The sequence below is a fragment of the Heteronotia binoei genome, chromosome 2 (genome assembly GCF_032191835.1).
Source record: "Heteronotia binoei isolate CCM8104 ecotype False Entrance Well chromosome 2, APGP_CSIRO_Hbin_v1, whole genome shotgun sequence".
In the NCBI taxonomy this organism is placed as follows: Eukaryota; Metazoa; Chordata; class Lepidosauria; order Squamata; family Gekkonidae; genus Heteronotia; species Heteronotia binoei.
Window position 1 is genome coordinate 168,446,376 of NC_083224.1, and position 22,317 is coordinate 168,468,692.

At 41.1% G+C, this 22,317-nt stretch overlaps 1 protein-coding gene across 1 annotated transcript in view; it reads right to left on the bottom strand.

The window, feature by feature from the left end:
- The window catches only part of HMCN1 (hemicentin 1), a 286,027-nt gene that overhangs the window by 38,233 nt on the left and 225,477 nt on the right, over positions 1–22,317 (bottom strand). The window contains exons 66-81 of the mRNA XM_060233046.1: positions 21,799–21,982; positions 20,114–20,211; positions 18,963–19,241; positions 18,284–18,480; positions 18,078–18,159; positions 16,844–16,980; positions 14,964–15,105; positions 12,019–12,166; positions 11,414–11,541; positions 10,524–10,680; positions 8,858–8,979; positions 7,587–7,751; positions 7,005–7,112; positions 4,805–4,942; positions 3,605–3,739; positions 820–1,089 (exon numbers count right to left, since the gene is read on the bottom strand). Of these exons, the coding sequence (XP_060089029.1) occupies positions 820–1,089; positions 3,605–3,739; positions 4,805–4,942; positions 7,005–7,112; positions 7,587–7,751; positions 8,858–8,979; positions 10,524–10,680; positions 11,414–11,541; positions 12,019–12,166; positions 14,964–15,105; positions 16,844–16,980; positions 18,078–18,159; positions 18,284–18,480; positions 18,963–19,241; positions 20,114–20,211; positions 21,799–21,982 (2,490 nt within the window). The remainder of the gene's footprint in view (positions 1–819; positions 1,090–3,604; positions 3,740–4,804; positions 4,943–7,004; positions 7,113–7,586; positions 7,752–8,857; positions 8,980–10,523; positions 10,681–11,413; positions 11,542–12,018; positions 12,167–14,963; positions 15,106–16,843; positions 16,981–18,077; positions 18,160–18,283; positions 18,481–18,962; positions 19,242–20,113; positions 20,212–21,798; positions 21,983–22,317) is intronic.

Below are 22,317 nucleotides of genomic sequence, written 5' to 3' on the forward strand. Positions count from 1 at the left end.
TGCAAGAGGATGGTAGCACTCTAACAGAGGAGACATATTAACTCTGTGAAGAAAGTAATTTAAGCTAGATAATGCATTTTGATACAAATAAGGGCTTTTATGTTCCAAATTTATATTTAAAATTATGTTTCTAACTTTAAAAAAATCATTGTCTTACAGGTCAAACTTAGGACTGGAAACATAAAACCAATTATTGGCTATTTAACAATGGTAACGGTTCAACTAATTATCAGAAAGAGTCTGGAACATTTATTTATTTCATTTATAGTCTGCCCTTTTTTTGGTAGATAATCAGGATAAGGATGCAATATACTCCAGCTATTATAAGTGCTGATACACATGACCAGGGAATGAATGCCCTGTGGTTAGAATTTGATCCATTTGCTTGTGTGTCTGCTTTTATTTTGGTGGCAATTCTTCATTATGCACTGACAATAAAAGTATAAAAAGGAAAATATGGATTGATCAGAGCATGTGCGCACTTTGAACATTAGATCAAGAAGACTCTTTTTCACAATTGCTTCAGAATCAACCTGAACCAACAGAGTGGTGGCGGTATATGCAAGGGCATTCTGTTAATTAATGTTTCAGGATTAGACCCTGGTGCAAAATCTTCTCCTCCTGACTCTGTATTTTTCTTAGATTCTACAACCAAGATTAAGTAGCAAGGCAGGAACTATATATATAAAAAGGAAAATATGGATTATATAAAATGTTTAAACAATTGTTTAGAAACTCTATGGATTTAATAAGGCTGCAGTATCAGGTGTTCCCAGGCAATCCCGTGTCCCTGGGTTGTCCAGACCTAAACTTACTTACCATGTACAGTCAGTTCCATGTTAGAGCTGTCAGATCCAGCCACATTTGTAGCAGTGCACGTGTAACGTCCAGCATCCATAGTCTGAGCAAATGCAATCTGCAAGGCTCCTGTGCTGAGAATTCGCTGTCGCAGGGACTCTACGACCTGCTGCCCATCCTTGTGCCATGCAATCTCAGGAGCTGGATAGCCCTCCACTTCACACAATAGAGTGGCAGGCTTATCCACAACAGCTACATATTCCTCTGGGTGAGTTTTGATGGCTGGAGGAACTGGGGAGAGAATCAAAACAAAGGCATCAAATGCACATAATAGGAGCACCATCTCCTATTAAGCATTCTTGCTGATTAAATAATGAAGAACATAATTTATTTTCTTTTTTTAAAAAAAAACCTTCTGGCTTCTTTTCTCTTCTCTCAGCATTAGATCTGGAAACTGGTCTTCTGCACAGAACACCTTCTTTCGTTATTTGGTTAGTGTAAATTCAGGGAAACAACAAACATTATGACTGTGCCATGTTCATGGGTGGAATAGAGGGTATATGACTATTGTCTTTGGTAGCGAGTTCATATAAGCAAAAATTCTTTGTGTTTGAAACTGCTGGGATTTATCTTATACTGAGATTTTTGGAACTTCTTTATGAAAATAAACAGGATGCCTCCCTGATCTACTAGGAAAATATGGTCATCATTTCAGGTGAGCGGCCACTTTCTCATGAATTCTGTTCACTTAATTTAGCCCTGTATACACAGGATATAGATGGGAGGAATGCCAATATGCAAAGAGGAGGAAGAAGAGCTGGAGTAAACAGGCTGGCCCTGCTTGTGTCTGAGTGTGCCACCCAACCCCATCTATGTGGTTTGTTTAAATGTGTGCGTAGTGCCTATGCATGTACAGACTATGCATTTTTAGGCTGTAACTAAAAAAGGGAAAATTCCTGACCCACCATTCCCATTTATGGGGGCAGAGCTGACAAATATACAGTAGGCACTATGTGTACATTTGGGCAAGCATGCATAGGTGGTGATCAAAGCCCTCACACTTATTCCTGTTCTATCCATGTTGACTTGTGCCTGCACATGTGTAGTGTATATGGGACTAGAGCATGAAAATAACATAAGAGCATAAGAGAAGCCATGTTAGATCAGGCCAATGGCCCATCCAGTCCAACATTCTGTGTCACACAGCGGCCAAATATATATATATATATATATATATATATATATATATATATATATATATATATATATATATATACACACACACACACACACACACACATACACACTGTGGCTAATAGCCACTGATGGACCTCTGCTCCATATTTTTATCTAACCCCCTCTTGAAGGTGGCCATGCTTGTGGCCGCCACCACCTCCTGTGGCAGTGAATTCCACATGTTAATCACCCTTTGGGTGAAGAAGTACTTCCTTTTATCCGTTTTAACCTGTCTGCTCAGCAATTCCATCGAATGCCCACAAGTTCTCGTATTGTGAGAAAGGGAGAAAAGTACTTCTTTCTCTACTTTCTCCATCCCATGCATTATCTTGTAAACCTCTATCATGTCACCCCTCAGTCGACGTTTCTCCAAGCTAAAGAGCCCTAAGCGTTTCAACCTTTCTTCATAGGGAAGGTGTTCCAGCCCTTTAATCATTCTAGTTGCCCTTTTCTGAACTTTCTCCAATGCTATAATATCCTTTTTGAGGTGCGGCGACCAGAACTGCACACAGTACTCCAAATGAGACCGCACCATCGATTTATACAGGGGCATTATGATACTGGCTGATTTGTTTTCAATTCCCTTCCTAATAATTCCCAGCATGGCGTTGGCCTTTTTTATTGCAAACGCACACTGCCTTGACATTTTCAGTGAGTTATCTACCACGACCCCAAGATCTCTCTCTTGGTCAGTCTCTGCCAGTTCACACCCCATCAACTTGTATTTGTAGCTGGGATTCTTGGCCCCAATGTGCATTACTTTGCACTTGGCCACATTGAACCGCATCTGCCACGTTGACGCCCACTCACCCAGCCTCAACAGATCCCTTTGGAGTTCCTCACAATCCTCTCTGGTTCTCACCACCCTGAACAATTTAGTGTCATCCGCAAATTTGGCCACTTCACTGCTCACTCCCAACTCTAAATCATTTATGAACAAGTTAAAGAGCATGGGACCCAGTACCGAGCCCTGCGGCACCCCACTGCTTACCGTCCTCCACTGCGAAGACTGCCCATTTATACTCACTCTCTGCTTCCTATTACTCAGCCAGTTTTTGATCCACAAGAGGACCTGTCCTTTTACTCCATGACTCTCAATGATATTATGTCTGCTTCTCATGGGTGTTTGTTTCCCATGAGCTCCTCCACCTCAAGACCTGATGGCCCAGCTCATTTTGTGGATTGCATCTCTCCCAGTTTAATTTGATCTCTTTTTTTCTTGAGCAGACAAAAGCAAGCAAGCAAGTTATCCTGCTTCCCCTACTTGGTGATGACTACCAGGACAAAGCTCAGTTAATAGCATCTCCTTGAGAAGAATAATACCCATAATGCTTTATGGCATAATTTCAGGTAACAGGATATTTGTATCGTTTCAGAGGGTTACCATGTTGATTTGCAATGGAACAGCTAGATTTGAGTCGAGTAGCACCTAAGAGAGAGACCAACAAGGTTTTCATGATATAACCTTTTGAGAGGCAAAGCTTTCTACCATAACCCGGAAAACCCTGATGGTCTCTGAGGTGCTGCTGGACTCAAATCAAGAAATGTGTCATAGGCAGGCAAAACTTACCTTGAATTTTCAGTTTGATCTTTCCAAGGGCTGTGCCTGCTGGATTCTGAGCAACACACATATATGTCCCAGCATCTTCAACTGTAGCTCTTGTGATCTGCAGACTTCCACTGGGCAGAATGGTATACCTGTTACCTAAAATGCATGTAAGAAATGTGCTAAATAGTACAGCCATTGTGGGGGAGAGCAAGCGCATGACCAGGGTGCCCTGTTCCATGCCATTCTTCGTCCTTATGAGGGGGCAAGGGTGGCCCCCCCCTCAACAACATGGCCAGTTGGCTTGCTGTCAAGTGGGAGCCGTAATTTGGAAAAAGACTGAAGGAGCTGCATATGTCTAATCTAAAAGGGGGGGAAAAGACTTGTGCTGATTCTGATGTTTACACTGATGTTAGAAAGAAGGAACAGCTGAATGATGTATCCAGAGGGAACATGAAAATAACAATAGATTTAAGCTCTGGCAACAAGAGTTAGGTTAAATATAAAAGGTAACATTCCTTCATCTGAAAAATTGTATGCTGCCTCTCCAGAATGTGCTTGGGCTGGCATAAAGTTTAAACAATAACCAACAATACCAAGATGTAAATAAATACAAGTCAAGACAATGAAGCAGTAAAGAATAAGTCATCACAACTGTGAGAATAAAGCAGTGGAATAAATTTCCGAGTGCAGTTGTAAATTCTTTTCTCTTGAAGTTTTCAAGAAAAGGTTGGATAGGCATTTCTCAGATCTGGTTCTCACACATGTCCATCATTTCACTTCTGTTGATCACTGTACATTCAACGATGGGCAATGGAATAGGGAGAATAACTCCCCTGAAAAGCATCATGTCCTTTGAGGTGAAATGAAAGACATGTTTTCATATGGGCTGTTTTCATATGCAAGTTATCATTTAATGTTGCAGTCAGTGTGAACCAACCTTAGAAGATGTTTTATGTGTTACATCTGCACATCATTGGCTATTATGCTATTGGTGTACTATGGCAATCATTTGCAGCTAGATTCTCTTGTCCACATAGCAAAATCCAGTTGTAGATGGTTCCTATAATATGCCAATAGTGCAACATTTACCAATGTGTGGGTGCAGCCTAGGTAATACTTTCCGAGGGTACCAAAATGTGATGCTGGTTCCTTTCCAACTGCATGTTACTAAACGATTTGTAAAAAAAAAACCCTGAAAAATTGTAAAGCAAACCATGGTACCTGTTGTGATAACACTGATGCCTTCTTTCTGCCATGTTATGACAGGACGAGGTATGCCTACTGCTTCACATGGTAAAAGAATTGGATTATTTAGAATAACTTCAAGTGTTCCAGATGGTACTTGGATAGCTGGTGGTTCTGAAACAAAGAGGTTCACATAAAAAAGACCTGATTACTGATCTCCATAGCTCTTTTGCATTCTAATAATGATCTCACCTCTTCACAATGCAGTCTTGCAAAAGAGATGTAATTCCATTTCACAAGTGGTGAAATACATACATTTGCAGATACTGGAAGATAGATTGGTAGTAAATTCACAAATTCATATTGGATCAGTCATTATAAACACAACAAATGTTTGATTTTGATTTTTTTTTTGCAATGTTTGGTCCAGTCCTATTGTCTGAAATGTTATAATGTGGTATACTTTGAGGGTGCCCCAGAGGGTTCAGTAGAGATAGTACAGGCCAGATGAGCCTTAAAACATCTACCAAGAACAACTATTGGATAATAAAATGTCTGTAAGCTAACCACTTAAGACTCAGTTATCTGCTTACAAAACTAGTTTGTCAGTTCATTCTTCCTCATGAGGAGTAGTAAGAGATGATGGAATCCCATTTGTTTTTCCATTTGCATAAGAGAGAGATGGAACAGTCTTCCCTGATTTGCCTCCTCTCTGCAGCCCTCAGTCTGCATGACTATTTTGCCATGAGAGTATCATGATCCCTGATATTGCTTCTTGAGGGCTAACTTTTCAGAGACTTCTTTATCAGTGCAAAAGTCAACAGAATCCAGACCAAAATTTTGATGTGCTTTTTTGTTTCATTAGTAAAATACTTCTGTTTTTCAAGTTAAGAATGTCAGAATAAACCTTCCTTGCTGCTATCACCTTCAGAGGCTAGGCCTTCAAATGGTCTCTAAGACATGTTTGATCATATTTGCTACAAGTTCCCTCATACCTATGTTCAAGCCATGACATTTACCTTCTTAGCTCTCTTAGGTCCAAATTAAAACACAGCTTTAATGGTAAGGCATGGGCATCCAGGAGTTATCATGTTCACCATCCAAGCCAAATTAGTATGGCAAGAAAGGGCTAGGATTTCAGAAGGAAAGCCAACCCAGTCACCAAATTACCCTAGGCATTATGGAAATTAGCTGGATTTAGAATATCCAGATAGGTCAATAGGATCCAAAGTTCAGCCTTCACAAATAGGGACGAACACAAACCGCACTTTTGTAGTTTGGTTCGGGGTTCATGGCTGAACCATGAATTGAACCAACAACCAAAATGCTGGTTCACAAACCAAAACAGTTTGTATTGGTTCATGAGCCATTTTAAGTTTAAACTCCTGCTTTCTGCTCCCTGTGGCTTTTTGCAGGGGGCCATTTAAACCAAACAGCTGAGTGGCAGGGAGCTCCCAGACATTTAGTTGTTTGGTTTAAATGTTTGGGAGCTTTTCACAGGGAGCAGAAAGCAGTGGTTTAAATGGCTGGGAGCCATTTAAACCAAACAGCTGAGCAGCAGGGTGCTCCCCACTGTTTTCCACAAAGAACAGAAAACATCTTCTGTTCTTCATGAACTGCCACGAACTGCATTGAAATTTGAGAAAGTTTGTGGAAGTTCTGCAGTTCATGAACATTGCTTTGCAAACCATGAACTGGCCAAAAGTCATGACAAGGTTTAGTTCGTCAGCTGGTTTGTTCCCATGCCTATTCACAAATCAGAAATCCATTAATGATAACTGGAGTGGGAGGGAGATTGTTTCTCAATTACGGTAAGTAACCCTTTGTTGCTTTAAGCAGCAAGAGTTTACATTTTAAAAGGCATGCATATGTAATTTAAATAAAAACAGATTCCTAAATTAAAACTGATCTACACATTTAAAGTAATTATGTAGCACTGTATGGCTTCAGATGGGGGGGAAACACATGATTTAATGTGTGGACATTCCATGCATATAGAAACCTAGCATTTCTCAGACTTCACTAGGGTTCCTCCTTTCTCTGACATGTGAGTTTTCTAAGCACTGAGAGCTTTTCACATGGAAGATGTGAGTTTCATTCATCCAAACCCTGTCTTCATAGTGTGGCACAGTTCCAGCTGGGCAGTGCCATATAACTATTCTAAATGCTCTTAGATATCAGGGTTGTGATGAAAATTCTTTTTGAAACAGACAAGAAATATACGTTCCCACCTCACCCTGAACATGAAGAGTAACATGTCTATGTGCAGAGCCTGCAGCGTTCCGTGCTGTGCAGGTGTACTTTCCCGCATGGACCAGTTGAGCAGCAGCTATTTCAATGGCACCTACAGAAAAGGAACAAAAACTTTAAGAAGGCATGGTCAAAACATAATTAGGGACTTTTTACAACTACCAGACAATTCAAGACCAGTTTCCAGGCACTTCAGAAAGCACGTTCTGTGCATATATGACTAGATACAGTTGCATGGTTAGATACATGCTTCTATCATGCCTAGATTGGGGTAGGGGGTAAGTGAGGAGGAGCTTCATGAGAAAAAAGGTGATCCAGAGAAAGGCCCCTGTCATTATTCCTCCCACCACATCTCCCCTGAAAATTGGTCTCTTCACATGTCACTCATGGTAGAAAAATAGCAGACAGAAGTTCAGAAATGTGAGTTGGCTGGAAATGTGCATCTGGTCAAAAGCTCCAGCCATGACCAAAAAGATTATGCCTTTAAGAATAAAACTGACATTATATTCCAAATTTGGGGGAATGTTAAAATTCAGAAAGGCATTCAAAATCATTGTAAATGTATAACCTGAAGAGAGGATTCTGTAGCCATTTCCTCGAGGAGGAAGTCGTATCCCGTTTTTGGTCCAGTGGATTGTGGGCAAAGGAACACCTGCTGCGGTGCAGGGAATTACTACCGGAGACAGTTTTGTTACCAGCAGCTCTGTAACTTCATCTGCCAAGGAGGGTGGAACTAAAGGGAGAAAAATAGGGAAAAACAAAACTATTGACCCTTTGTGTTTATTGCATATTGCTATGTCACCTTTAATGGATTTCACTGGATCAACAAAAGAAGCACAACTTGATGGAAATACAATATGAGCACTCTACAAGCAATACTCCCTCTAAGCTGTGGAGGCTTGTGAGCAAAAATTCTACTTAGTGAGCTACTGGCATTCAAGTTGTGAGCTACTGCATAAATCAGTTTGTTTTGGGACCAATTTTCCTGAGCTATGACAAAAACGTGTGAGCTGGAGGCTAAAAACTTGTGAGCTAGCTCACACTAACTCAGCTTAGAGGGAACATTGTCTACAAGATCTACTTAGAAGTGAGTCAGAGCAGAGATAGGTTGCCAGTTTAGGCAGCAACGTAGGCAAAGATTCAGGGAGTTTTGAGACAGGATGAATGTGTTTGGGGTATAGGGAAGAGGAATGGGAGAAGCCACTACTTTATTTGTTCTGGATTGAGAAAGATGAAGGGAGGAGGAAGTCTAATTAAGGGAAACAGAATTGGACAATTGATGCCTGTCCCTTCTTCTGGACCCTTTCTTAACTTTATGAGCCTTGACATACTCTGCTGCCATAAGATATATGAACTCTTATCTGGATGGGATCATCTGCATGCATTATCCAGAAAGTACTGCCCTCAGCCTCCATGGGCACTGTTTATCCTCAGAGGCATCATGTATGCAGATCTGACTGGCTACATAAGTGCTGTGAGATCATCAGTTCTGTATGTAGGACTGCCCATGTGGAAGGAGATGCAGTAATTCAATGAAAAACTGGCATTGAAGCAGCAGCACATAAAACAAACAATAACAACACAAACAATTGAAAGAAGATTTTTTAAAAAATTAAGGAGTGATATGAGAAAATGTTTGCCCCCTGCCCCAAGGCACATGAAATTCTCCCAATGCATGCACAGACTTCTCTTGATCCCAGCCCCTGTCTTGAATGCAAGATGGACCCTCTATTTTCTATATAATACAGCTTAGACGTGTTACTGTTCCATTAGTTCAGGCAAAAGAGAGCAAAAGGCTTTTTAAAAAAGGTATGAAGCTGAACAGTATGTATACTGTACCTTGTACATTGAGAGCAATCAGTCTTTGATCCTCTCCAGCATCATTTGATACTATGCATTCATAGAGTGCTGTATCATCAACAGTGGGAGAAATTATTACTAGTGACCCTGAAGACAAAAGCCTGCAATGAGAAAGAAGGGCTGGTTATACTTCTTAGCAGGAACAAAACTTGCTTTTGTGGGGGGAGTTCAGTTCAAATAATGACACTCAACTTGGGGGGAGTATAAAATCACAGTTGCAAGAGAACATCTAAACCAGTCCCATATCCCCAAGGCAAGAATTTCCACAAAATAGACCTGGATTAACCTGGTAAATTTAAAGACTTGGTATCCATGGGCTGATTATGAACCAATCTTCAAAGCAGTTGTGTCGAAATTGAAATTAATTCATCCAGCACCTATCATTAACTGCTTCCTTCCAGATATATACCTTGCCTCCAGAAAGTCACAAGAAAAGGGAGGAGGGCAGTAGGAAGGGAACCCAATTTGTGATGTGACCCTTGCTATATGGTAATGGGTCCATAACTCAAGGCCCAGCAGTGATGACCTTGCCAACATCCACAGTCTGGAAATTGCACTGTCCAAGGTCCTGGATTGTGATTGTGATGTAAATTAGACTTTAAATTATTTTTTTTGGGGGGGGAGGGAGAATTAAATACTATCCTAAATTATTTCAAGATAGGATTACAGGAAGGCCCATCCATCCCATTCAGTACACCTTAAGGACCTCCTTCTCCCATACGAACCTACTCGCTCGCTCTGGTTATCCTCAGAGGTCTGGTTTTGGTTGCCCCTGCCATCCACAGCTAGACTGGTGGTGACCTAAGAAAGAGCCCTCTCCAACATGGCACTAGAACTTCAAAACTCCCTCCCCAGGGACATTTGTCAGTCTCCCTCTATTGGTGTCTTTCACCCACAGATGAAGACCTTTTTGTTTTGTCTGCCATACCCCCAAGAACATTTTTGACCCTCCTTCTAGTGCTGTCTGTGTTTTTAATTGAATTGTTATAATTTTAACTGTATTTTAAATTGCTTAAATGTTTTTATATTCACCAACTTGTAGACTCTGGGTGAAAAGGCAGCATAAAATCTTTTAAATAAAAAAAATTATTTAAGGGAGACCTCCTACGTCTCCTGCAGTATCTCCAGGAACTGTCTCCTTAATCTTCTTTATAAAATCTATATGGAATAGTTCTGGTTTCTCTTCATCTACCCAGGCCACAACAGCTTGTCTGAGATCTGGAATCAGAATCTTTTGTACTGTAAGGGTAGTTATATAGTTGTAGTATTTGCAGCTGATACCTTAGTTTTAACGCACACTTTCAGAATGGAAATTTTTAATGATGGTTACTAAAGAACTTTAAGCAATTAGACTAGACAGTCATCACTATATTAATTTATGAGATGAGATAGAAAACACTGCCCAGAATGTTCACGGAATACATTACTTCCAAAAAACATCATGAAGCATTCACTACAGTTGCTTAAGTCACCAAAAATCCAATTCCATGAAAAATTTAAGAAAAATAAATTCCCCTCTCTAGAATTTCAGGTTTGTAAGCTTTTCAGAGCAGGGCATTTTTGTTTATGGTTCTCTGCAAAGGGCCACACGCGCCAATGACTCTATACAAAGAACAATACAAAAGAGAAAAACAATTTCTTTCACCTAAATGTATTCTGATTCTGATCCACATTAAGGAAACGCCCATTCTTCTTCCAAGTGATTGCTGGCTTAGGGATTCCTGTGGTCTCACATGGAAGAGTGGTTTGGACATTCACAGTTACTGTGATGTTGCCAGGCCCAAGAGCAATAGACGGAGGAACTAACAAAAGGCACAAAAGATAATGAATCAGTTTTCACCGACAAACTGACAAGGACCTATCTGTGATCCTGTGAATGTAAAAATTAGCATTTAATAATGAAAACCCTCAGTCCACTTGATTCAGATATTTATGAGAATCACATTAGAGCATTGGATTACGAAGGAAACCAGATTGCTCATGCCAGAACGCAGTTGTTGTACTTGATTGTTTGTGTTTACAGAGCCATCATGTAGTTTCCAGTTATTACCATGACTAGCCATTACAAGTCAAAGATGTTTGTATCTGTCCAGTTCAACAGATCAATACAAGAGGCCAAATCAGTGAACAATTTTGGTACGGCTAACTGTGAACCCAAATATTTATCATAGGGATCAAAAATACAAAGGTTTGAAGTTAGGGGAAACAGAGTGCATGGTACACACAAAACAATAAAGCATTGTGGGGACTGGGATGTCTAAGAACACCTCACATAACCATGATCTTGCCCTTCCTCTCTCCTTGGTTCTTCAAGCTCTAAGCTTGAATAGTCTGCACTGAGCCAGAAAGCAGATATGAGAGACATGCACATACCCTCCTCATCCTCATAACAGCACAAAACCATGTGCTCTTGAGGAAGGGAAGAGAGAAAACCAGGGTTATTGAGTCCTACAATGATCCTTCCATCTGAGATAGCTTTGAGATTGCAAATCTAGGGGTCCATTACAATTTCCTAACATGCTTATTTGAATTTACCATGAACCTGTAGATCAATCCGCTTGCGCTCCATACCAGCAACATTGGTTGCCATACAAAGGTAGCGTCCCATGTCCATAACATGTGCTGAATGTATGTGAAGAGATCCTTCATCTGATATCGAATATCTAAAACAAACCATAGACTATTTAATAAAAGACACATACAGAATTATTTCTCTGTTCACAGTCTTTGCTTCTCTCTAACCCACATTTCAAAAGGGAAATATATTTAACACATTGTAGCAGAAACCCCCATAACAAACTTTTTTTTAAAAAAGGAATTGTGTGGAGAATTGGGGCTTTGCCACCACAAAGACTCAGAAAGCCAATTTTTAAAAATGGACTTGGGGAAGATGCTAATCCTTTCCTGATTGCTGTGTATGTTTTTAAAAAGGAACATGTGGTAAATAATACCAGGATATGCTCTTCACAACAAGGATGGTGGACATGCATTTTGTACTAGGTACCTGAGTACTTAACAGTCCATTGTATCTGTAAAACTCTCCTCCAATACTACATTCAAATGAATAATCTTTCTTCCTATTATTAGTGAACAACTATAGAGGGTATTGCAATTTGTTCACTTGAACTATCAGTAGTTACCTGGCACTATTCCCTGCAAAAAGGGTTCCATCTTTTCTCCATGTGACTCTTGGCACTGGAATGCCTTCTGCAACACACTCCAAGACAGTGGATGTATTAATATTCACAGTCACAGAAGACTGAGGACCACCTTGGATCGTAGGAGCAACTATGGAAAGGAAAAATTCCAGATAGCATCAGAAACACAGTTTCCTTTGAGACTTGTTGAAATCGGCACCACTGCCTCTCATTAGACACAGGGTTTTCTGCCATTCCACAGAGGCTGGGTTTATATGTGAAAACAACTTCCAAAAATTTGCTTCAGTCCATAGAAGTTGGCAGTGGGACTATACAACTCTTTTAACGCACTGCATAAAAGCACATTACAATTTTATACAAATACCTAATATGCTCCAGATTGAAAACACTGGCATATTGCTTGTACAAAAAAAAATATTTAAATTTTTATCCCACTTCATTTTCTGATATGTAGCCCTGCATTATAAATTTGTAACAAGTTTCATATGATGCTTACTTTGGATACATAGCTACATTGCCAACCTTGGTCCAAAATATTAGGTTATCTAATATATTGTACAGTCCCTGAGTTGGATCTTATTATTCCCTTCTGTTGAGCTGGAGTCTATGACTCTCTTTTGCTAAGCCTTCCTTATAGCAATAAAGACTTCCTCCAATGGAAAAATGATTTTTTGTGGTGGACAAAGGCTGCCTCTGATGAAGAAAAGTCTTCCCTTGTTGAAGAAAGTCTTTTTCTGTTGGGGAGAGACTTGGAGGAAGAAAAATAAGAGATTGGATTTATAGCTTGACCTTCACAACCCAAAGAAGTCTCAGAGCAGCTTACAATCTCCTTTCCCTTCCCTTCCCACAAGAACTCTGGCAGAAACTGCTCTTGAGAGGAACAGCTTTTTGGGAACTTGTGACTAACTCAAGGTCACATCAGCAGGTGTATGTGGAGGAGTGGGGAAGAAGGGAGCCACTGTCTATTAGCCCCAGTTCCTCTAAACAATGGGAAACACAATGACTCACAAGATTGTTGTGATATGTAAAATTGAACAGCATCTTGAAATTGGTAGAAAAGCTTTCATTAATAGCATTGTGTAAATATAATGCTAAAAACAGCTAATTAATTATCCCTAATGGAAGTATGCTGAAGGCTTTGAGGTATTTGTTCATTCTAACCATTGTAAGGCGCTCCAGTAGGGTCTTTCTAAACCGGGTGAGTGGGTAACATCATGGCAAATCAGGGTAATGTCCACTGGAACAAAAACATGTTAAACATAAGCTGATGAGGATTTAACTGGCTGAAACTGAGAGGGAAAGTCTTGGTGCTGTAGTAGATAGCTTGATGAATGTGTTGATTTATTGTGGCAGAGAAAAAGGCAAATTCCACTCTGGAGCTTATTGGGAAAGGAACTGAAAATAGAACAGCTAATATTGTAATGCCCCTGCATAGATCTAAGGTGCAGCCTTATTTGGAATACTATGTATAGTTCTGGTCACTGTATCTCAAAAAGGATTTTGCAGAGGTGGAAAAAAGTACAGAAAGCAGCAATCAAGACAATTGAAGGGTTGGAATACCTTTCCTTTGAGGTAAAGTTGAAGGGCCAATTTAGAAAAGAGATAGCTAATGAATGACATTTTATTTATTTATTTATTTATTTTATGACTTCTATCCCGCCCTTCCCAACAAGTGGCTCAGGGCGGCTTACAACACAAGAATATAACATAAATAGAAGTTAAAGATAAAACATTTAGATTTAAGTATTAAACCATTAAAAACATTAAAACATTTTAAACATTTGGCATTTAAAACATTTGAAACATCGGGGCAGCGGACATCCAGTATAGCTACACTCAGTTTCTTGTACCAGCTAGTCATAGGCCAGCCGGAAGAGGGTTGTCTTACAGGCCCTGCGGGCTTACAGACATGGTAGAGGTTTATAAAAGTATGCATGAGGTTGAGAAAATGGACAGAGAGAAATTTTTCTCCTTCTCCCCAAATACTAGAATATAAGGATATCCAATGAAACTGAGGCACAGCAGATTCAGGATGGACAAAAGGAAACACTTATTCAACAAGTGATTGAAATGTGAAATTTGCTGCCAAAGGATATCATAGATGGCCTTAAAAGATTAGACAGATTTGTGAAGGAAAGTTCCAGCAATGGCTACTAGCCATGGTAAGTAAAGGGAGTCGGATGCAGAGGCAGCAGATCTCTGAACACCAGTGATAAGAGGCAACATCAGGGAAGGCCGTGGCCTTTGTGCCTGTCTCTTGACCCTCCAGGGCAAACAGTTGGCTGCTGTGCAAAACAGGATGCTGAACTTAAATGGACCACTGGTCTGATCCAGCAGGTCTCTTCTTAGGTTCTCTGAGTTTATTTATTTAGAATATTTCTATGCTGCCTCTTCAGAGTCTTGCTCCAGGTAGCTTACAATTAAAACCACATCTAAAGATAAGAATAAACTTCCATAGAAATTTTGGTAATGCATTCCAATATGATTTAAATTGTTTCATAAAGTTGCTCTGAATTGGTTGCAAAGGAATGCCATTTCAAGATTTTAAGGATGAACAGATTTTAGTGGGGGAAAACAGCACATCCCATAGCAAGGTACAAAGACTTACTCTTTCATATATTCAAGATTAAATTATCCCCAACCCCCAGCTGGGTTCCTTAAGAAACACAATGGGGTCAGAGGACTGTCTCTCTACCCTGGCTGGCACCTCTTCCTACTCCAAGGAACACTTCTCTTCACATAAAGTAGAGCCCAACTCCATCCACTGCATACAAATCTTAGCAGAAAACAGAAAAGAGGGGTCTCAGTAAATACTTAGCTAAAATTTGGAATCTGCCTATCTAATAAATTTATATGTTTCCAAATTGCAGTGTCCTGTACAGATTCTATGTACAAAGCTTGCATACGGTTTCTTCCCTCTTTCTTACCATTCACAGCCAATACAAACTCTCTTGCAGTTTGTCCTGCAACATTACTGGCAACGCAGGTGTAGTTTGCCGCATCACTTAGGTCAGCATTATTGATCTGCAGGTATCTCCCACTGGAGAGGATGCGAACTCGAGGAGTTGCCTAAGAAAAGTTTTCACAAACAATTCTTTTTAATGATGTACAAAATCAACAGTGTTCTTGTTCATGGGATATGGAAAAATACTGTAAAGGCAGTGATAAGGAAGAATACATAAATAAGCTTTTAAGTGAGGTTAATAGATGTTAAATATCTGAATAGAGTACTGGCAGACATTCAGCCTGTATGTGCAGCATTGCAGGGCCCCATTCACCAAATGTGGTGTAGTGTAGTTTACAGTGTCAGGCTAGGATCTGGGCAGGGCCGGCGCTAAGACTTCTGGAGCTACAGGCAGACCCCCCGTGCCGCGCCCCCCCTCCAGCTCCCTTTGTGGGGGGTTTTTGCATGTGCCTAGCGCGCGTGCCATAATGAGTGAGGTCATAATGAGGGGAACTTGGGAACGGCGGGCGGTGCATGAGAGTACTGCCACCCCACTGCTTTCCCTCTGCACTACACTATTTGGAGGCTTCCAAGGAAGCCTTTAAAACATTGCAGTAGGCAAGTGCGGGGAGGCGATGGGGGAGTGCGGGGAGGTGGCGGGCAAGTGCAGGGAGGCAATGGCGGGCATGAGGAGGAGAGTGCAAGGAGGGGAGGCAGGTGTGGGGAGGCAGAGGTGTGCACAAGAAGGCAGCAGGTGCAGGGAGAGGGGACACCTCATGGCACCCCTAGGCCGAGTGGCGGCTGCCTACTTGGCCGACTCCCACGCGCCGGGCCTGGATCTGGGAGACACAAGTTCAAATCCCCGCTCTGCTGTGGTACCTTGCTGGGTGACCTGGAGCCAATCACTTATGAGAGCCAGCATGGTATAGAGGTTAAGAGCAGAGAACATAAGAGGAGCTATATTGGATCAGGCCAATGGCCCATCCAGTCCAACACTCTGTCACACAGTGGCCAAAAAACCAGGTGCCATCAGGAGGTCCACCAGTGGGGCCAGGACACTAGAAGACCTCCCACTGTTGCCCCCCCAACACCAAGAATCATCACTTGCCCCAAGCACCAAGAGCATCACTTGTCTCAGACAGAGAGTTCCACCTATACCTTGTAGCTAAAAGCCACCAATGTACCTCGGCTCCAATCCCCTTTTGAAGTCATCTATGCTTGTATCTGCCACCACCTCCTGTGGCAGTGAATTCCATGTGTTAATAACTCTTTCTGTGAAGAACTCTAATCTGGAGAACTGGGTTTGATTCCCCACTCCTCCTCCACATGAAGCCTGCTGGGTGACCTTGGGCCCATCACAGTTATCTCAGAACTCTTTTAGTCCCACTTACCTCACAAGGTGTCTGTTGGGGGAAAAGGAAGGAAAAGAGATTGCAAGCCACTTTGAGACTCCTAAAAGTGGAGGAAAATGGGGTATAAAAACCTACTGTTCTATTCACTCTCCACCTAACCTACTTCATAGGAGTGTTGTGAGGATAAAATGGAGGAGAGGAGAATTATGCAAGTCAATATGGGACCCTACTGGGAAGAAAGGCAGTGTATAAATGAAATAAATAATGTTTGCATAGAGGCCTACTGTATAAAGCTCAGTCACAAAACTGAAGAGCTCACATTTTGAGGCTCAGGTCCACATGCATAGGGCTCTACTCTGGCAAATATTTTGGAAATATCAAAGAGCAGGTCATATTAGGGCAGGCTGCCAGTGTATAGACAATCTGAACATCTTTATAAGGCCATGGCTAATTTAGACCAAGGGATACAAAACCACAATAAAATTGTTGGTGGAAAGGCCAGACAACGCACCTGCAAAAGCTCCTCATCTTTGAGCCACACGATTGTAGGAGGTGGCACCGCATCCGACTTGCATTCCAGTATAATCTGCCTGTTCCGCAGCACACTGAGATGTTGGGGGCCACTTGTGCCGGCAATGTTAGGGGGAACTGTTGTAAAGGGGGGCAAGTGCATATGGTAACTAAAGATTTAATTTGAGCTAGGTATGGAGAAGCTGATAAGTGAGACCTAACTAAGAAAGTTTGCAAAGATCAAAGTAAATTAGTTGTGGCTGTTCCTCCAAATTTAAGGTCACACTTTATGTTTGTGACATCATCTACCTGAGATCCAGGGCACACCATTGTTTCAGGACATCTTCTACCCTCTTCAATCTTTGCTTAGTATTTGCCTGTATGCACTGACATAGGTTGAATTCTGCCTGGCTCTGGTTTCTGGCACACCACTGCTACCTCATGTTTAAAGTTACGGTTTTCCTATCACTAGCACATGCCAAAACAGTTATGTGGAGCAGCCTTAACTGACTCTCCTCACTGCCAAATGCTGAATCTTATTCCAGCATTTTCCTGCTTCTTTTGCAGGTCAAGATGTATGACTGATGGCATTTGTTTGTTAAAAGAAACTGTGCCTCAACACCAGCAAAATTTGTCACAGATATGTATTCAAGTTCCTAATCTGCATATGTATAGCATAGCTCATCTGAACTATTACCTTTTTATTTTAACAGTGTTTGACAGTGCGATCCTAAGCAAAGTTACATCCTTTTGAACTCACTGACTTCATTGAACTTAGATGGGTATAATTCTAATTAGCTTTGGAAGCTCCACTAGGAAAGAGGATTCTTATGAGAATTACAAAAAGCTTGGATGTCTGTATGAATTTCTCAGAGACGGGTCCTTTACAGTGTACCCTATCGTGAAACTGATATGTGCACTTGGAATCAGGATGTTATGAAACATCTGCAATGCTTATGAACTGTGCTGTCACAATAATTGAATGTTTTCTTCTCATTCTTGTTTGTGACCAATAGATGAACCAGGAAAAGAGCTGAATCCTTTTTTTAAAAATCAATTACTTAAATACCAAAAATTCTGCTATTTCATTAAACTCACTTATAAAGAGAAAGAAAACCCCAGTTCTTCTACCTTTTCCTGGACTTGTAGGGAAGCACTATATATAGCTTCAGGAAAAAGCAGAGAGAATTGTACAACAGCATTATGCAGTAGAATAAATCGTAAATGGACCTTACCATGAACTCTCAGCAAATATTCCTTGTCATCATCTCCAGCAGGGCTAGAAGCCAAACAGGTGTATCTGCCAGTATCTTCCACCTACCAAATAAACAAACCCAGTCAGGAACAAAACTCGCCTACATTACATTAAAGAAAAAGCTGGTAATGGTTGTAGAAACATTTGACTAGGTGGCCCTTAATTTAATTATTCCGTTTCAGTTACCTGGGCATTAGATATCCGAAGTACCTCTCCTCCTCTCAGGACATGAATCTCATCTGTTTGGGGCAGTGGACGCCCATCCTTCATCCATGTGATTTTAGGAACTGGGATGCCAGCTGCCATACAGAGGAGCTCCAGTGGATTGTTGACCACTATAGAAATTTCTTCTGATTTTTCTGATCCATTAATATGAGGAGGCTCTGCAGAAGGAGAAGGCCAACCATAAAGAAGAACAAAGCTACACATCCAGGTGGCCTGGAAAGACACCGTGGAGAAGCATCTTCCTCATTACTGCTGTCTGAATCAGCCCTAAGACTGGGACTTAGCGCTGATTTACTTCGACCTGCTGTAGGCATTTTAGGAAAACTCTGAAAAAGATGGCTACTTATTGCATGACTACCATTTGAAAATGATTCACATGGACACTCAAGCCACACGGGAAGCTAGCCATGTCCCGGTACCACCCACGTTGGAGACCAAGTGTTATATTTCCTGATTCCCTGCATGCTTTCTAAGATTAGAGTCAATGCAGTTAGTGCTTTTAAACACTGAATGTTTATGGCAGAAATTATACAGACAATGACTGAGGTCCCTGATCTAAGTTGCCTCCTTTTGATAGCCTGAGACTGGCTTGTGGTCCAGAGTTTTGACATTATAGCATTGCAAAATTTAAATTCCTTACCCAACACTTTGAGAGTAAAATGCTTGCTAACTTCCCCAGCTTCATTGGATGCTAGGCAGGTATATCTGCCTGTGTCATCAGCCTCTGTCTTTGCAATATGAAGAGACATTCCTTGGTTTTCTAAAATCACATGGAAGCCAAGGTTTAAGGGCTGGTCATCTTTACGCCACAGTATTTTGGGAGCTGGTGTTCCATTGGCCAAACACATCAAGGAGACTGGGTTTCCTTTTACAATAGTAACTTCTTCTAGTCCTCCACTATTGTCTATACTTGGCGGTACTGCAGAGAAACAATGAAGAAGAAATTATAGCATTCATGGAAAAGCACATCTCCCCATCAAGGAAGTCTGCAACATCTTTTCTAGGCTGACAGAGGCTGAGATGAACACTTTTCTTTAAAGGATCTATGCAAATCAAAATTTTCCACATCAATAATTTGCAAATTGCTTTGCAGAACTGGTTGTCATGCCATTTAGTCTCAATTAAGGTTGCACACAGACAAACAGATCAACCAGAATAGAATGCCTCACTAAACATCCGTGTAATTCCATGACTGACCAATGCCCTTTTGCTTCCCCAATTGCTGCTTAGTACAATTTCCCCTAATTTCCGTCACAGTTCTCTCCACCCCCACCACCCCCCATTGCAGTTCTTGAACCCATTTGGTTCACACTTCATATGATCCTACTGGCTTTGGCAACTGGTGCACTTTAGTTTATAAACACCCATAAGGTTATCAGACATGATGAAGATAACATCCCTTTGATCACTAGGACAGTGGTATGAGCAACTGAGCAAATGACCACTGAAAGGAAGTATAGAAACAACAATGTGAACATGAAAATTTCCAAAAGCTTTAAAAATGGAGAATGCTTCCTGACACACATGACTATGAATATTAAGTGGTCTTGCTGCAGCCCTATTGAAAACCAGAAGGTAAGGAATAACCTGTTCTAAAGGCTGAAACTTCATTTCTTTTAAGGGTTTGAAATATTTGATGAAACATTTCAATAGATGGCAGTTAGGGATTTGTATGGGGATCAGAAGTGGGACAGAAATGCGAGATAGACGCCACTTTAAGAAATTTACTCAGGAAGGGAACATTACAATTTCGCTTTATTTTTACACATACACACACTCCAAGAGACTTACCAAACACCTGAAGGCTATGATGCTTATTGTCCACACCAGCTCTGTTGGATGCTACACAGGTATACATCCCAACATCAGCTATTTGTGCTCTTAGAATTCTGTAAAGGACACAACCATAATAATTGTTCAAAAGATTATAGCACACAATACATTGTTCTGCCTGGTGTGTAGCACATTACAGAAAACTAATTAGTGACCTTCCCAAGATCAGTACCAATGAAACTGCAAGGACATTATTCATCAGCTGTATGACAACATCTCATCAGGTCTGTTTGTAGCCTTTGATACCTTTTGATAGTCAACTGACTCTGACCTGGATAGCCCAGGCAAGCCTGATCCCATTAGATCTTGAAAGCTAAGTAGGGGCGGCCCTGGCTAGTTTTTGGAGGGGAGACCTCCAAGGAATACCAGGGACACCATGTGAAGGCAGGCAATGGCAAACCACCTTTGAATGTCTCTTGCATTAAAAACCCTATGGGACCACCATAAGTCAGCTGTGATTTAATGTAAAAAAACTAGAAGATAGTCAGTTAGTCAAAGAGAAAGTCTCAGTATGCAGTATAAGCTCTGATTTGCACAGGGGTGAAACAACCTCTCTCTGTGACCTGTTGCAATTTCTGAAACTGTCTGAATGTGCCTTTTGGATAGTAATGTTCATGTACTACATTGAATTATAAGGGTACGTAAATCACTATTCTCAGTGGTCGCTCCTCAGCCCTTACTCTTTAGAGACAAATTTCTACTAGAGGTTTATCAAAGTCCCTGCATTTTCATAACATAAGATGAAGCAGCATACAGTTTGCTTCCAGAAACCTTTTATAATGAAGGTTGGAATGAGAAACATTTGGACAAAACTCCCTACTCACTAGATTGCCAGATGAACAAACACCCCTCAATCCTTCTACCTTCCCTTGGAATTTTGCAGATCAAAGCAATGGGCTACCAAAGAGGTACATCTGAAGACACCTGATTAACAAGCCTGGAAGGAGATTGTCCAGGATTCTTCACAGAAGGGCAGGACACCAGTATAACATACTCATATGAACTTTATTGATCACTTCCCCCTGCCTCCCAATCTCTTCTATAGTTATCAAAGTATGCCTTTTGTTTCCTTCATAAGCTATTTAAGAACTGTGGGCCCTCATGACAGGAACATAGGGCATGAGAAGTTCTAAAAAGCCTGAAAAATATATACCATGTGTGATAAAAGTTGTGAAGAATTAATATCAGAGCCAAACAGAGATAATTGTCTCAATCACTTCATGCAAATAGTCCTTCACAAGGCTGGAATTCACATACTCTGGGGTGGGGCAGTTGTCAGGGGCCCAGGCCTTTGGATGCAACCCACTGTCACCGGCTACCATGTCCATGCACCTCCTCTGCACCCTTCCCATTCCTGTTGACTTGCAAGCAGTCTGCTACCAGTGCTCCCAGCTGCAGGCAGTGAGGGTAAGCTGTGAGTGCTGATGGTGGGCAAGTGCACAGATTGGTGGGGGGAAGGAAGCAGGAGACTGGTGGAGTGCTGAAGGATGAAGGGGGAGGCTTGGCATTCTTTGGCTTGGGCTTCTCAAAACTTGGAACAGGCCCTTGTTCTATCCCTTGATATCTTGATACATGGAATTAGTCTCATTTGTCAACCAAAATGGGCAAGAGACTGAATAAAGTTTAAATAATTGAAATCTTACCTGAGAATCTGTCCGCCTGAGAGAAGTCGGATGTGAGAGGAGATAGAGAGAGGGAGACCATTCTTTAGCCAGTTTATCTGTGGAGGAGGAGTGCCCACAGCTTGACACTGAATGCTTACTGAAGTGTCCAGTATGGCCATTATAGACTCTGGCTCATCCTTATTGTTAGTGATAATTGGTGGAACTACATTTGGCAAACAAATGAGGAGAAAATAAATGGAGAAAAAGGTTAAACAGTCAATATATGAAATTATTCCTGAAGAAGCAGCTCACCTTGTCCTGAACCCCAAGATGGCAGAAATATAACTTTTTCAGTCCAAGAAAACCATTCCCCACAGTGTTCCAAGCTAAATAATATCCAAACATTGCACTCAGCAACCCCACCCCCCCGCACAATTCTCTTGCCAGACAATTGCAAGTCATGCTGAATTTCTTTATAAATCTATCTAAAAATTGTGTTTGTAGCCAGCAAGCAGTTCCTGTTTAATCTATCAAGCAATAACTATTGTGTCTTAACAT